General features: G+C 45.1%; 1 protein-coding gene across 5 annotated transcripts in view; it reads right to left on the reverse strand.

Moving 5' to 3' along the window:
* The window catches only part of ADHFE1 (alcohol dehydrogenase iron containing 1), a 35,224-nt gene extending 20,578 nt beyond the window's left edge, over positions 1–14,646 (reverse strand). For all 5 annotated transcript variants that reach the window (XR_015549246.1, XM_087420497.1, XM_004435748.3 and 2 more), the window contains exons 1-8: positions 14,587–14,646; positions 7,432–7,469; positions 5,567–5,610; positions 4,203–4,256; positions 3,867–4,021; positions 3,525–3,721; positions 1,912–1,989; positions 534–639 (exon numbers count right to left, since the gene is read on the reverse strand). Coding sequence is in view for 4 of the 5 variants with exons in the window: in XM_087420497.1 (XP_087276623.1) it covers positions 534–639; positions 1,912–1,989; positions 3,525–3,721; positions 3,867–4,021; positions 4,203–4,256; positions 5,567–5,610; positions 7,432–7,469; positions 14,587–14,645 (731 nt within the window). In the remaining variant the exon portion in view is untranslated. The remainder of the gene's footprint in view (positions 1–533; positions 640–1,911; positions 1,990–3,524; positions 3,722–3,866; positions 4,022–4,202; positions 4,257–5,566; positions 5,611–7,431; positions 7,470–14,586) is intronic.
* Between the last annotated feature and the right edge of the window lie 218 nt (positions 14,647–14,864).

A 14,864-nucleotide genomic window follows, 5' to 3' on the forward strand; every position in this document is an offset into this window, starting at 1 on the left:
CATGGCAGCTGAGGCCAAGGAAGCACACGGCAATGACTCTGGGCGAGTTACTAAGCAACTCAAAGCCACTTTTCTTTTTCGTACAGAAGAGAGCTATGGTGAAGTGAGGCTGCGTGTGCAGTGCTGACATGGTGAGCACAGGCCAGCTCAGGAAATGTTAGCTCCCTTCCCTGCCCTCTTCCGTGTTGAGGCAGCCCTGGGAGTTCCCTGGGTAGTATAGCCGTAGAGGCAGGTGTTGTGGGTCTGAGACCCTGCACGCCAGCTCCAACTGCTCCTTTTGCTGAGTCCCTGTGGCTGCAGCTGTTGCAGCATGGTCCATCCTGAACAGCAGGTTTGTGGCTCACCCAGGACCTCACCTAGTCACCAACCTTCACAGCTTCAGTATTTTCACCCAGGAAAGGGGATTATGACAGCCAAGCTGGGGTTGTCATGGAGTGCTAATCAACGAACGCTTAGCAAGTGCTATCAGCAAGAAAATACTGTTTATAGGCCCAGGTACTGAAAAAGCCCTGCCCAGTGGCACCAGTACCTACCAAAGGACATCGAAGCCGCTGTTGGCGACCACCCGGTCAGGCATGTGCAGGGTGTGCAGAGGATCGATCAGTCCCAGCGTGGGCTTGATGGCTCGGGAAGCAATGCCTAAGACAGGGATTTTCAATAAAGGCTATCGGTATGGATACCATTTGAAAAAGTTTAATAACTTTAGGATGACAAATTATCCTAAAAAAAAAAAACAAGATAAGATTTATTCTCATGTAGAGAGGCAGCAAGGAGGAGTGGAAAGAGATTGGGAGTCAGAAACCTGGGTTTTTCAGTGCAGCTGAAGGCTCCTTCTGGTTTGCAAGAGCCCAGTGTGCACATCTCTTCCCAACTCCAGGTTGAGTGACGTCATTGGCTATGGTGGGATATTTACACCACAGAAGTCGGCAAACAATGCAAATCAGGGCTTATTTACTAATTAAATTCCACAGAGCTGGTTTACTAGCACACCACTGATTTGGGGCTCTGCTCTGAGACTTACTGTGTGTCTTTGGGTAAGTCACTTAGCCTCTCTGAGTTCTGTATAAGATTAGACTCTGACAACACAGGGCTTCCAACCCTCACAGAGCTGTTGTAAGGATCGCATTAGATAATATTATGTAAAAGTCTTTAAAAAACTGTAAGATAGAATTTAAGTGTTGATTACTATTATTATTATCTTTAATAAGGTCCAAGGATAATGTAATTTAATTTTGAAAAGAGACGTCACTATAACTGTGCAGCTGAACGTCAATTTATTCTGCTACAAAGGCCTGGAAGAAGGATATTAGGCCAGGCTCAAGGAGAGAGAGATCTTTACCATTAGCTGAGAGTCAGAGAAGAAAACAGGGTAAAAATGGCAAAGAAGATGGAAAGCAGAACAGTGGTTACTTGGGAATGGGGCTGAAGGGACTGACTGGGAAGGAGCACGAGGGAACTTTCTGGAGTGACGGGAATGTTGTGTATCTTGACTGCGGTGGTGGTTACGCGGGTGTATATATTTGTCAAAATTCACCAAACCAGACTCTTAAAATATATGCATTATATAAAAATTATACCTCAATGAAATTGATTTAAAATGTAAAAAAGATGTCCAAGAAAGGAAATCACCATTTATCATTGACATACAGTCACTAACTTGGGCAGAAAAACAGCCAATCAAGATTCACAGCATTTCAATATCCTTTTGGAGGTAATTGTCCAAAAGAAGTTTATCAGATTGTTTCATGTTTTTATATCTACTTGGAAAAAGAAAGAAAACATGTATATGTATATACCCTTTCCTTAACTCCATAACTCCTTGATTTTTAAATATTAGGATTAAAGAGAAGAGGGTGAGGTTGATAAGTAAGAGAAAGAAAGAAAAAAAAAATTTATGGGCAAAGTTCTTACCAGTTTTTACTTTCAACTGTTCATAGTCAAAAATGGCAACTCCGGTAGTTTCACTGCCAGTTCCTGAGGTAGTTGGGACTTGAACAAAATAATGTTAATTTTAATAAAGCAACTAAATAAAGGTCAGTGGAGATACATAACTCAGCCTTAGGAAATAAGGAACAAAGTTAGCGAAGGAAGCTTTGCTGCCCCCGTTGCTCACCTGATGTCTGTATATATACTAACATGCATGTATGCTTCACATGTACGCCTGTGTCTGCATTAACACACATGTTTAACATGTATGTGTGATGGCAGTGTCTGCATTAATACACATGCACGTTTAACATGTATGATGTATGTGTCTGCATTGACACGTATACATGTCTAAGAGGTATGTGCTAACTTTGATGTGTATGTGTCATACCTGTATCTGTGTTAACATGTATGTATGATGTCTCTGCCTGTGCTGTGTATATATGCCTAACATGTATGCATGATGCCCATGCCTATTTTAACATGCATGTATAACATGTATGTGTGATGTATGTTTCTGTGTTAACAGTGAGGAGCTCTGGGAACCTCAGGCTCCTCTAGCAGCTGCAGCTGGTATTCAAACACAGGCTGCTTGGCATCTCCAGTAAGAAAACTCATATTTGCCACCTCTAAAAGACATCTTTATTCCCTCTTAGCAGCAAGCACAGTAACGCTCTCCCTTTGCTGGGCTCCGCGGTTTTGTACTTCTGTCAAGTCTCTAAACTTTACTAATCACCCCTCTGTGTGATGCTGACACAGTTTCACCGGGGGGTTCCATTTGCCAGACATCAATTATGCTGCTCCCTGCTGATCGCTCATTCATGTCAAAGCAGTTCATCTGCCATCAACTCTCTCCTACCCCATCACAGGCCTGTTCACAACGGGGGCAGCAGAGGGGGAGAAGAGAGAGGATGAAACTTTAAACTGGTATTTTCCAGTTACCAGTTAGTGCATTCTAGCTATAAAACTTTAAACAGCAATACGCTAACAGCATAAATGAGAGGGAAGAAAAGACTGAAAGATCCCAAGGTCTGTGTGGAACAGATGACAAGCTATTCTGGTTTGGATTTGCGTGTCTCTGCCTGAGGCAGCCACAAAGCAGATGTCTCGAGAGGGATGCAGCCACGCTGGCCACATGTCCCAGGGCAGAGACAAAGCCCCAGGTCAGCTGAAGAGCCATTACGTGGAAGAAAGCGTTGAGTCAACACCAGAAAAATAATAGCAAATGTTCCCCTTAAACTCTGGTGGCTGGCAAAAGGGGACCAAACAAAGAGGAGTTAGGAAGACAAACCTGCCCAGAGAGGGATCTAATAATATGTAAACGAGGAGCTTCCCCTCCACCCCACAGAATGACTTCATAGCTTAAATCTGCAAACTTTCCTACCACTGACCCAAACTATCTCTATCTTAGCAACAATGAAGACCAGAATTTTAAACATGAATGAATTGCTATCTGTTTTGATCTCCAAACAAGGTACTAGACTGAAATGAGGAAATCAGAAAGCTTTAGAAATATATACCCTAAAATTACTGGCTTGCATCTTTCGTAAAGCCATTTGCCAATTACAAAACAAAACAAACAAACAAACGGTCTTTACCTGCAATCAGAGGCTTAAGAGGCACAGACACAGGCTCTCCCTTCCCAATGGGGGCATTGACATAATCTAGGAAATCAGAGTGAGGGCTGGACGCATACAGATTAGCAGCTTTACAGGTGTCCATGGTGGAGCCACCACCCACAGCAACGTAGGCATCAAAAGCCCCCTTTTTGGCAAACTCAATAGCTTCCATGAAGCTTGGAGAAGGGAAAACAAAAGCCATTATGTCATATTTTTCAGAAATAAGTTGCCATGCCATTAAATAAGACCTGGGGCAAGTTTTAAGCAACAGTGATATGAGTTGGCTTCCACTTAAAGTAAATAATAACAATAAAAAAATACCTTCTGTCAGTTGGTTCCACCCTCACATTGTCATAAACCTTAAAGTTTACGCCATTCTTCACCAGGGAATCCATAACTATTTGTACAGGAGGGAGCTGGGAGAGATTCCTGTCTGTCATCAAACAAACATTTTTAGCACCCATGTTTTGCAGGTCCTACAATAACAAAAATAATGTATAAGTTAGGTTTGATTGAACTAGAACTGTAACAGACTCTTCTGGCAAACTTAACATTGTCCATGTTTAAAACAAAGGACTCAACTGTTTTCACTTTGCATTTGTTTTAAAAGATATATAACATTTATAGTGGAACACTGTAGAAATCTTAAATACTTGCCATGCCTACTTCCTTTGTAACTCCTGCTCCATATCTAATATTTGAAACAGCCATCTGGAAAACAAAAACAAAAACAAAAACATTTAGGTGTAGGCTATATTAGAGAGTTGGCCACTCCATTTCTAAAATCCGGAAATGGTTCCTCACTGTCTAGAGAATAAAGTATACATTCCTTAGCATGGCCTCCCACGTCACACCCCACCTGGCCTCAGGATCATCACACTTCTTTAAGCAAAACTTGGCTCCAGTCACATTGGAATTACTTCTCTTTTCCTAAACACAGCATAAACTCTCAATTGTTCCCTCAGCTTGAAATGTCTGCCTTCCCTTGCCTCCACACCTAAATGAACTCTCAAATTTCTTCTTATTTTCCATTTTAAATGTTATTGTCTCTGTGCATTTTTTGCTCCTTCATTCACTCATCCACCCATTCATCTATCCAACCACCCTTGCATGCACATATGTATGTATCCACCCATCCACCCATCCGTCCATCCATTCATCCATCCATCCATCCTCTCATCCAACCAACACTACTGAGTGCCTCCAGGCACTGTGCTCAGCTCTGGTAATACAACTATGAACAAGAAAAACCTGGCCTCACAAAGTTCACAGCTGAGAGAAGAGCTTTTATACTGATGGATGATGGGTCACTTTTGGCCCAGAGACATGTTTTGTTTGATCCACATTATGTTTAAATTTCTTTTTTTTGAATTGGATAATAACTCTTAAAAAAGATTAAAAAAATCCAATGTGACCGTCAGGATTTCTCTCTCTCTTGCATAATCGGGCAACACCATTTCCGCATTCCGATGCGGCAGCGATCATGTGGGGCTGAGTATGGGCCGCACGCTTCCCATGGGCCAGTGCTCTCAGAGAACTCAGCACGGTCCTCACCCAGCCTGTTCATGGAAGGGTTAACTGTCAGGACCCCTGGTGACATTTTAATTTATGACTCCTGAACTAGAAGGAGGCAGGGATTTAAACAAATAGTTATATAATTACAGTGTGATAAAAATTCATCACAATTAATTGTTCCTTTATTCTTGCTTCAGAAGATTACTTGAACCTCTTTTGGGACTGTTATAATTACGAAACTAAAGATGATTTAGCATACAACATATACAAGTTGGAGAGTGTGCAGAACTGTACAGAAGACAGTATTCTAACTATTACTTATGCTATCAGCAGATTTACACTCCATTATCCTAACAAGGTACTTTGCTAAATAGAGCCTGATCAAACAACGAGATTAGGGAACATCAATTAATAACAGATTTCAACGAGATAATAATGCATTAGCAAAAGACTCTAGCTGTATTTTTTTCAGGTCATTCATAAAAGAATGGATTGATTAAATCTACCTCAAAGGCATAATCAGTTGTTTTTCCAGGTGGAAGTCCAGGAGCTAGAAATGTAAAAAACTAGCATCAGAGTAGGCTTCAAACACAAAGCAAAAATATTGTTATTTGATAGTAAATTGGTATTCCATCAGTGAACATAAGCATATCCCTTGAAGCTGAAAATATATTTTGCAGGTTTCACTGTTGCATATCGAATTAAAATTAAATCCTGCATTTTAGGAGAATGTAATGCTAACGATGCTGATTGTATGAAACTAAAGTTGTTTAAAATATTTTCTCCACTGAAATTAAAATATACTTTTGAAAATGTAACGTGCAAAAATCTTCTAGAAAAAAAACCATCTAGAATTGGGTTATTGTTAGAGAACAACTATCAGCAAATTCATTAATTAGAGTCCTGCTTATATTTCTTTTAGCAAATGTAATAATTTGTTTGAATTAAGATTTTTTTCCCACAGAGGTTACTTATCACAGTAAGATATTTATATTTTTCAAGCTTATACATATGAAAAATTTAGTTTTCTTTGTGAAATTTAATAAAAATTTTTAAAACTGATATTTCTTTGCAAAGTATCAGGTTTTATTGCGGCAAAAATGATTTTCTGTCATATTGGAACAACAAGAGGGCTCCACTTAATGAATTTTATCCTTGTTTGTATCTACTTAATTGTAGTCCTGGTCAGTTGTAATATTGAAAAAAAGTCTACAGAACAATTTTCAATACTTTTTTTTTTTTTTTTTTTTGAGAAAAAGAGACTACAGCTAGACAATAATCTACGTTCAGTTCTCTGGGGGCAAAGGTATCCTTAATTAAAATTCAAATTTCTTGATCCCTACAGGCTTTAAAGAAATAATCTATTACTCCTGTTACTAAAGTTTTGGAAAAGACATAAATTGGGTCTTACAAAATGGTGAGATTATCTTTTTCTAAATTATTAATTTTATTCCCTCAAATAGGAAATTACTGATTCTTTGTTGAAACCAACTAAGAATTGGAGAAAACCAGCTGAAGACTAAATTCTGCATATGTCCATGAGGGCCTGAAAGGCTGGGCTTCTGACTAGTGGATGGCCATTCACGACCACGAGGTCCCCAGGTTTGTCCTGAAGGGTGAGCCACACCCTTCTGTGGGCTGGGAAAAAGCCCCCAGTTAGTTAGTCTGTCTGTTCTCAACAGGCTTCTCTGTGCTTCGGATCCTGTGGGGGCAGGCCCCCCCTTTCCATCTCTTGCCTCACAGTTTAGATTTGACCTCTTCTTCTAAGAGGTGAAAGCAGTTTTTGTGTCAGTAATTCATGTGACATTCTGAGGACACACTGAAGCCACAATGAGCTTCCTGCTGCTCTATGGACAATGGAGTTGGTAAAGATTAAGACATTTGTGGGCACTGAAAACGTTTGTCATTATTTTTAATTATTAAGAAATAGAACGTTATTTTAAAAATTGATAGAAACAAGTTTTTTCCTTCAAGGAACCACCTTGTTCTTTAGCCTCTTTCTTTTTTGAGATGTATCAGAACCTTCGAAAGATTTCATCTTGATTAAGTTTGTTTGATGAACTCAGACAATCTTAACATCAGTGCCACCACTTTTAGCTTTGGCAAATAATTCTATTTAAAATGGAAAAACATTATAAATAGCATTAAATATATGTTTGAGCCAAACACATAATCAGCAGCATATATTCAGCTAACATCATATAATTAGAACTACATATTATCAATTTCAAGTGACAAGGCAATCATTTTCATCAACCTTCCTCTCACATATACTGATTTTCTTGCTTTACACTTTGCCTAAACGTATTATAAGTGCCAACCGTGGATACCGAAATTGTGGCTAGTTTAAAAATACAAAATGGGTTATTACCTTGGGAGTAAGTATGAGAATGAGTTGGGCACTGGCATCTAGAGAAAAGAAAAGAAAAAAAAAGATAGAAAAAAATGGAAAGTGAAACTAGAAAACCAAAAGACAAGAAGCCTTAAAATAACTCACAATGCATTCTAGTCTTAAGATGCTATCAGAGTAGTAGCTATTGGCAAACACTGGACAATAGAACCCCCCCCCCCCCAGAAATCACCATGGACGAAAAGTTGACTCAATCTTTCCAGGGCTGTAGGACCATTTTTTCACGAATTATTCAGGCGGTTCTTAGTAAGTGCTTGCCTGCGGGGAGCAGAGATGAGCACTCTGGGGATATAAATACGTTTAAGATGGGATCTTACTAGGTTAGGAGCTTTGACCAAATTGACCCAAGGTTAACTACTCGCGCTTTATCTCCCATCCCCCACAACCTGGGAACTTTCCTTGTATTTTCCCATTGTCTTCAATCAAGGGCTGTAATTTTTCTTCAAACAGCCTGTGGGCCCCTTCCTCCAGGAAGCCCTCACTGGGCCTGCAGGCCTCCCTCGTCACCACCTCGCGCCTCCATCCTTTCTCTGCCAAGCTGCAGCGACCGCCGCTCAGGATCCGCGTGCTGGTCCCCTCCCCGGGCGTGTCCGCCCTCACCCGCCACCTAAACTGCGCTCACATCTCACCCAACCCTTCACCTCTTCCCAGTTCTCAGTCCACTTCTCCACAGATTTTCCACGTTCTCCTTTTCTGAAACTTTCCCTCCCTTGGCTGCCGTATCCCTTCCCTGTCCTGGCCGCCTCCTGTTGCTTGGACAGTCCCTTCTCTGGCTCCCCTTTCTCCTGCTCGCTATCCCACTGGGACCTTATCATGGGGGGGGGGGCGTCCAGCAGATACGTGAGTGCATACCTCCCCTTCCCCCCATCAAATTTGGAATGAAAACATCTGAGGGGGAAGATGGGGAAGGGAGCAAAAGGGTTGAACTCAATAGCGGTCAAGATCTCAAAAACTGCGAATTGCGAAGTCAAACAGACGCGGGCAGCGGTGCGAGCGCGCCCACGAGTCACGGCTGCCACCTGGTGGGCGCCGCTGGGAACGCCAAGCGCGGAGACAGAGCATCCGGCGGTCTAACCACTGCGCGGGCTCCCGCGGGGAAAGGGAAGGAGGCAAGGCCAAGGTGCTGTACTTCACAGGGGGGCCTTACTTTCGAGGGCTTTCCCTGCCTTACGCCCGCCCTCCAAGGACAAGAAAAGAGAGGCAAAGGGAAGAACAAATCCAAACGGAAAGCTTTGCAACGCGCAGGACCGTGGGCGCACAGGCTTCTTTTCACCCCTCTCCCCTTCTCTTCTTATTTTCTATTTTTTAAGCTCTGAGGCTACCTCAATTCTTTTCTACTCCTTCTTATTTGTGGTTTGAATCCCATCCCCTCTTGCCTTCTCCGGACCTCCATCTGTCCTGTATTTCCTAGTCTTGCCCCTCACTCAATCTGTGTCATCATTTTTAAGAGTTTCATGCTTAAAACTCTCAACCTCTTGTCCCCTCTGGCTTGCTCACTCTCTGGTTAACCCTTCCGGCCTACATTGGCTTGGCTGAAATCTGGCTGCTGTCTCAAGTCCCAGCTTTCCTGCTGTATCCTCACTTCTCAGACCTCCTAGCCCCTTGCTCTCACTGCATTGAACACTGTGAGCCACCCCCTCCTTGTGTAGGGGAACCACTGTTCTTGGCTTCCTGGACTCGCTACTCCCCTGGGTAGGGTGAGTTATTCTTTCTCTGGTTCCTTTTCCACTCTGCCCACTCCTTAAGTGCTGGGTTCTATCCTGGGCTCACCCCTCACCCTTTATAGACAACCATGCATCAAGGCCTCAAATATTTCTCTACTCAAATGCACCCTCTTCTCTGGGGCCCTCTGCCACTCTCTAGTTCCCGTGTCATCTCTCATCTGGGTTGCTATGGAGCTCCTAACAGGCTTCTCTTGGCTCCACCTTGGCCACACTGTGGTCAGAGGCATAGTTCCAATGATGTCACTCCCTTGTTTAAAAGTACTTCAATCCGGCCAGCCTGGTGGCCTAATGGTTAAGTTTGGCATGCTCCACTTTGGCGGCCCAGGTTCGTGGGTTCAGATCCCAGGCGTGGACCTACACCACTCATCAAGCCATGCTGTGGCAGTGACCCATATAGAAAATAGAGGATGGGCACAGGTGTTAGCTCAGGGCCAATCTTCCGCACCAAAAAAAAAAAAAAAAAAGAGTATTTCAATGGCTCCTCATGGCTCTTAGGATAAAGTTCAGACCTGGCCTTGCCTCACTGGCCCTGCTAATCTCTCCAGCCTGGCCCTCCATGTCCGGGGTTGAGCTCTTGAAAAATTAACTTTGTTCTTTTCCTTGAATGGGCCACACACTCTCTCTCTCGCCCAGAACTTTGTTCTTGTTATTTCCTCTGCCTGGAACATCCTCCCCACCCCCCACCTTCTTCTGAATAACTAGTCTTCTTTCTTGTGTCAGTTCAGATGTCACTTCCCCCGTGTGGGTCTTCTCTTAGGCCCAAGGCCCTGACAGACACCCTCTCTCTGGGGTCCTTAGTATCCATGCCTCCCTCCCCATTAACACTGTTTCCACACTGTATTGTTGGTGCTGTTCTCTGGTTTCCACCTGCCTCTGGATTGTACCCTTTCTCACAGCTTTATCCGCAGCAGCTAGCACAGTGCCAAGTGCAAAGTAAGCTCCTGATACTGACTGACTGAATGAGTAAATAAATAAGTGTAGACATTTAAAATCCCCTGACCTTCTCTCTTTTTTTTTCCTGGTGTAACAAGACACGGAGCCTGACCTGGGGAAGGGAGCATAGGCTGTGGGTTCCCCCACCTTCTCAGGATGGCCTGAAACCACTGATGGGCTTCTCTGCATTCCTTCTGAGGAGCAGAGGAAACCATGTAGAGCAAGCCCCTCATCTACCCACCTTCTGGCTCTGGCCCAGTCATTTTGGCTTTCCTCCTGGTATCACCCCCCTCCCGGCGCACTAAATCTCAGTCCCGCTCATCAGACATCACTACCAGCAGTTCTTCTTTCTCCTGCATCATCAAAATTTCCCTCCTATTAGATCTTATCCATCAGCATGAAGATGTTATTTTTCCTATATTATGTTAAAAACAAACAACAACCTTCTCTTGTCCCTCTTCCCTCTCCTGTTGCTGCCCCCACCTCTCCTTCCCTTTGGCTGACTATACCTGCTCTCTCTAATTTCTCTTCTCCCATTCTCTCTGGAACGTCCTCTGAGTGGCCTTTGCCCCACGCCTCCACTGAGAAGCTCACCAGGTCACTAATGCCCTCCACCTTGCTAATACCCTGCTCCGTTCCTAGTTCAGTCCTCACCTTACTGGCCCTGTCAGCAGCATCCTCTGCTCACTCCCTCCTCCCTGGACACACTGTCATCCTTTGGCTTCCAGGACACTGCTCTCTGGTTTTCTTCCTACTGCACTGGCTGCTCCTGGCCTGGTTTCTTTTCATGCTCTTGACTCTGCGTGCTGGAGGGTCCCCGGGTGCAGCCTGTGGTCCCTTCTCTTTTCTGTCCACACTCACTCTCTGAGGGACCTCACCTGGTCTCATGGCCTTGAATACCTTCTATGTTGATGAATTCCACATTTATCTTTCTGGTTTAGGCCTCTTTCCTGAACTCCAGCTTCACCTGCCTACTCGACATCTCTGCTTGAGTGCCTATTACACATCTCCTTTTCCTGCCTAAGACCGAGCTCCTGTTCTTCTCTCAGAGCCTCTTCCCTATCCCAGTTTAATGGCAACTTCATCCTTCCAGTTGTTCAGGCCAAAAAACCTTGGGGTCATCCTTGGCCACCACCACCTGGCCCCCAACATCTCTGATCTCACCTCCCCCTCGCTCACTCTGCTTCAGTCACCTTCTTCTGACACAATGCCAGGTATGCTGCACCTCCGGTTACCTTCCCAGAGAGCCATGTGGTTCACTCCCTCCCTCCACTGGTCTTTCCAAAGCAGTCACCTTCTCAGTGAGTGTGGTCAGCTGAGCCCCTGAAGATCTTAGGGTCCTAATTCCCGGAACCTGTGAATGTTACTTTATATGGTGCATATAAGTGAGACTGCAGATGTGATTAAGTTAATGATCTTGAGAAGGAGAGATTGTCCTGGATTATCTGAGTGGGCTCTATATGTAATCACAAGCACCCTTATAAGAGGGAGGCTGGAGAGATTTGACACAGAAGAAGGCAATGTGACCACTGAATCAAGATGCTACATTGCGAGCTGTGAGATGGAAGAAGGGGCCACAAGCCAAGAAATGCGAGGAGTGCAGCTCTAGAAGCTGGAAAAAGCAAGATAATGGATTCTCCCCCATGGCTTCTGAGAGGAGTGTGGCCCAGCTGACACCTTGATTTGGGCCTGGTAAAACTGATTTTGGACTTCTGAACTCCAGAACTGTAAGAAAATAAATGTGTGTTGTTTTAAGCCACCACGTTCATGGTAATTTGTTACAGCAGCGATAGGAAACTAATACAGTGAGGTCTTCTCTGACCATCTTCTCTAAAATTGCATCCCCTCCTCCAACACCCCATCCCCCTTTACTTTCTCTTTAATACCTATCAACATTTAATATACTCTAAATTTTACTCACTAGTTTATTGTCCACCCCACCTGCCCCAGGCGCACACGTAAGCGCCAGGGCTGTGAGGCTGTTTTGCTCCCTGCTGTGCCCCAGGGATGAGGACACTGCAGAGCTGCAGGGACTGTGATGTCCTTCCTCCTGGGCTTTCTCCCACCTCTTTGGCCTTGCCTCCTATCCTTTAATGCTTTTCCTCCATTCAAAGTGCAAATCATTTGCAAATCCAAATACCTAAGGAGGCTGGCAGGTAAGTAACAGCGAGGCGAGAGCTGTCAGTGCAGCTGCTGTGTGGAGTGAATGGTGGGCAGCAGCGGGGTCTCTCAGGAAGCTGGAGTGCTCACTCTGTCCAAAGGAGGTGGCCTCCACTCCACCTTAGCCCCTGCAGACTTTTCCCAGATGAAATGTGGGCCCAATGATGCCATTTCCCAATTTCCCATGATTTTTATCTGAGATTTCCCACTTTTTAAATGCTTACTATATTAAAAAAATAAACATGTGCAGAACAAAGCACTGTTTTGCTACTCCTGCTCTAACAGTGCCCCCCAGGACTTCATCCTTAGCCCTTTTCTTCAGGTTCACAGTTTGCCAAGGTCTCTGCTTCCATACCCGTGTTTCAGCTGTCCTCTATACACATGGATGAGTTCCCAACTTGCTCCTGAACTCCAGAACAATATATTCAGTTATCTGCTGGAGGTCTTCATCTGGATGTACCTGAGGCATGGCCAACTCAAAATGCCCAAGACTAAAGTTATCATCTTCCTCCTAAAGCTCACCCTCTTACAGTCCCTATCTTGGTAAACAGCCCCACTGTTCACCCGATGCCCCAGCCAGAAACCTCAACTTCTCTCTCTGTTTCACTAATCAGACATAAAATCCTACTGATTCTAACCAACTCCTCAATATTTCTCATATCTACCATCGATACTAGCTGCCTCTCCTTGGTGCTTGAAGCCATGCCTTTTTAGCTGGAGCACTACAATTACCTCTAATCTTTCCTCTCCACTCTTCACTGCCACTAGAAAGCTCTGACATAATTCTAATCATGCCACACTCCTTTGTTGTGCAACCATTCCAAAAACACATTCGTGTGACACTGGTTCCAAGGGATATGAATGGTGTTGCTAGATAAAAAGAGTTCTATGATGACACAGGTTTAGAGCAAAGAGTTTAAATAAAACTAAACTTTTTTTTTTTCTGCAGGTCTTCTCAGAGCCCTTTGTGTGCTGATGTATATCCTGACTCTCCATAGGGTGATGCAGCGGTTAGCAGTTTCCTACTTATTTGGCCATGGGATTCTTTTTTCGTGGGGGCATCTCAAGGTATTAGTGTTTCACAGTGAGAACTATTGCTTCAATAGCTTTCCATTATCTACAGGACACAATTAAAATTCCTTAGCGTAGGACTAAGAACAAGGATTGTGAAGCCAGAATATCTGGGTTCAAATTATGGCTGTGCCATTTGCTTAGTGTGTTAGTGGACAAATTATTTTTCTCCATGCCTTCTTTCTTTATCTGTAAGATGAGGATAACACCACAGTGTGGCACAGAGTTGTTGTAAGGATTAGAGTTACTAGTAACAGGGCATGATAGTGTGTAGGACAGTGCCTGGCACGTGGTAAGTGCCTAGTGTTAGCTGTTTTCTTATTTACCGTCTTTCACCATCTGTCTTCTCCATCCTCCCCTTCCCCTATGAAGGGAGGTCCAGACTTTAATTACTTTTAGATCCTGGAACTACATCTCTTGCCTCTGGTGCTGCTCCTCCCTTTGCTTGAAATCCCTTAGTCCCCCTCCTTTCCCCTTATTTATCTCCACCTGCTAGCTCAAAATTTCCCATTTTTCCCAGGTCAACTTGTGGTGTTGCACACTCAGCCTGTATTTATCAGGTGGCTACTATGTAGCTGGCACTGCTGGAGGGGGAGTCAGACATGTCATAACATTTAATACCCTGCCTCCCTGGACATGCCAGGGAGTGAAGCTCCTGGTGATTTCTCACATCCACCTTTCTCTTGCACACCCTCTGTCCGCTGCGTTCCGCACAGGCCTGATTTACCCGTCTCCTCATGCGATTCCCCACCAGACTTTAAACTGCCCCCGAGTCTTTCATCTTTGTATCCCCAGCACCTAGGGCAGTTTTTGGCACATGGCAAACAACCAATACATATGTCTTGGTCGGTACACGGGAGGCCAGAATCTACCACTGAACCACCAATGCTTCTTGGTCGGTACATGAATTTGTCTTGGTCACTGTGCCAAGTTCTCCACTGCGCACTACCAGTGGAAACAGGCGCTGTCCTCTCTGGGCCTTAAGTTTCCTTAACGGTAGGACAAGCAGAGTAAAGCCTGCCTCAGCGTGCCGTGCATGGCTGCGTGACACACTGTGAGCACGCTGTCCCGCCCGGCGCACGGCCCGGCGCGCACTGCGGTACCCCTGCCCCAATTTCTGGACAGGAGCCCCGGGAAGGATGCTCCGGGCCGGGCGGGCCACACCCCGGGGCTGCGTGGGCACAGCGGCACCCTCCGGTCCCCGCCCGCCCGCCGGCCCCGCACTCACGCTGCGCGCTGCAGTTGCCTCAGCAAGCGCGCGACCCGGGCGCGGGCGGCCGCGGCCATGGCTGCGCCTCTTCCTCCCGCGGCCCCGCCCCCCGCGCCGGCCAATCCCGGCCGCCCGCTCCCGCCCCCGCCCCCGCGGCCGCGCGGCCCCCCCCGCTCCGCCAGGTCTCCTGCCCGAGCCTTGGGCCTCTGGGTCAGGACCGTTTTCCCACGGGCGGAAACCTCAACCGCCTCAGGTGCAAGGTCTCACCATCCACCTTTGACATTGCCGTAAATTTC

This window comes from Ceratotherium simum, chromosome 31, assembly GCF_057802395.1.
Source record: "Ceratotherium simum simum isolate JZ-2026a chromosome 31, ASM5780239v1, whole genome shotgun sequence".
Classification (NCBI taxonomy): domain Eukaryota; kingdom Metazoa; phylum Chordata; class Mammalia; order Perissodactyla; family Rhinocerotidae; genus Ceratotherium; species Ceratotherium simum.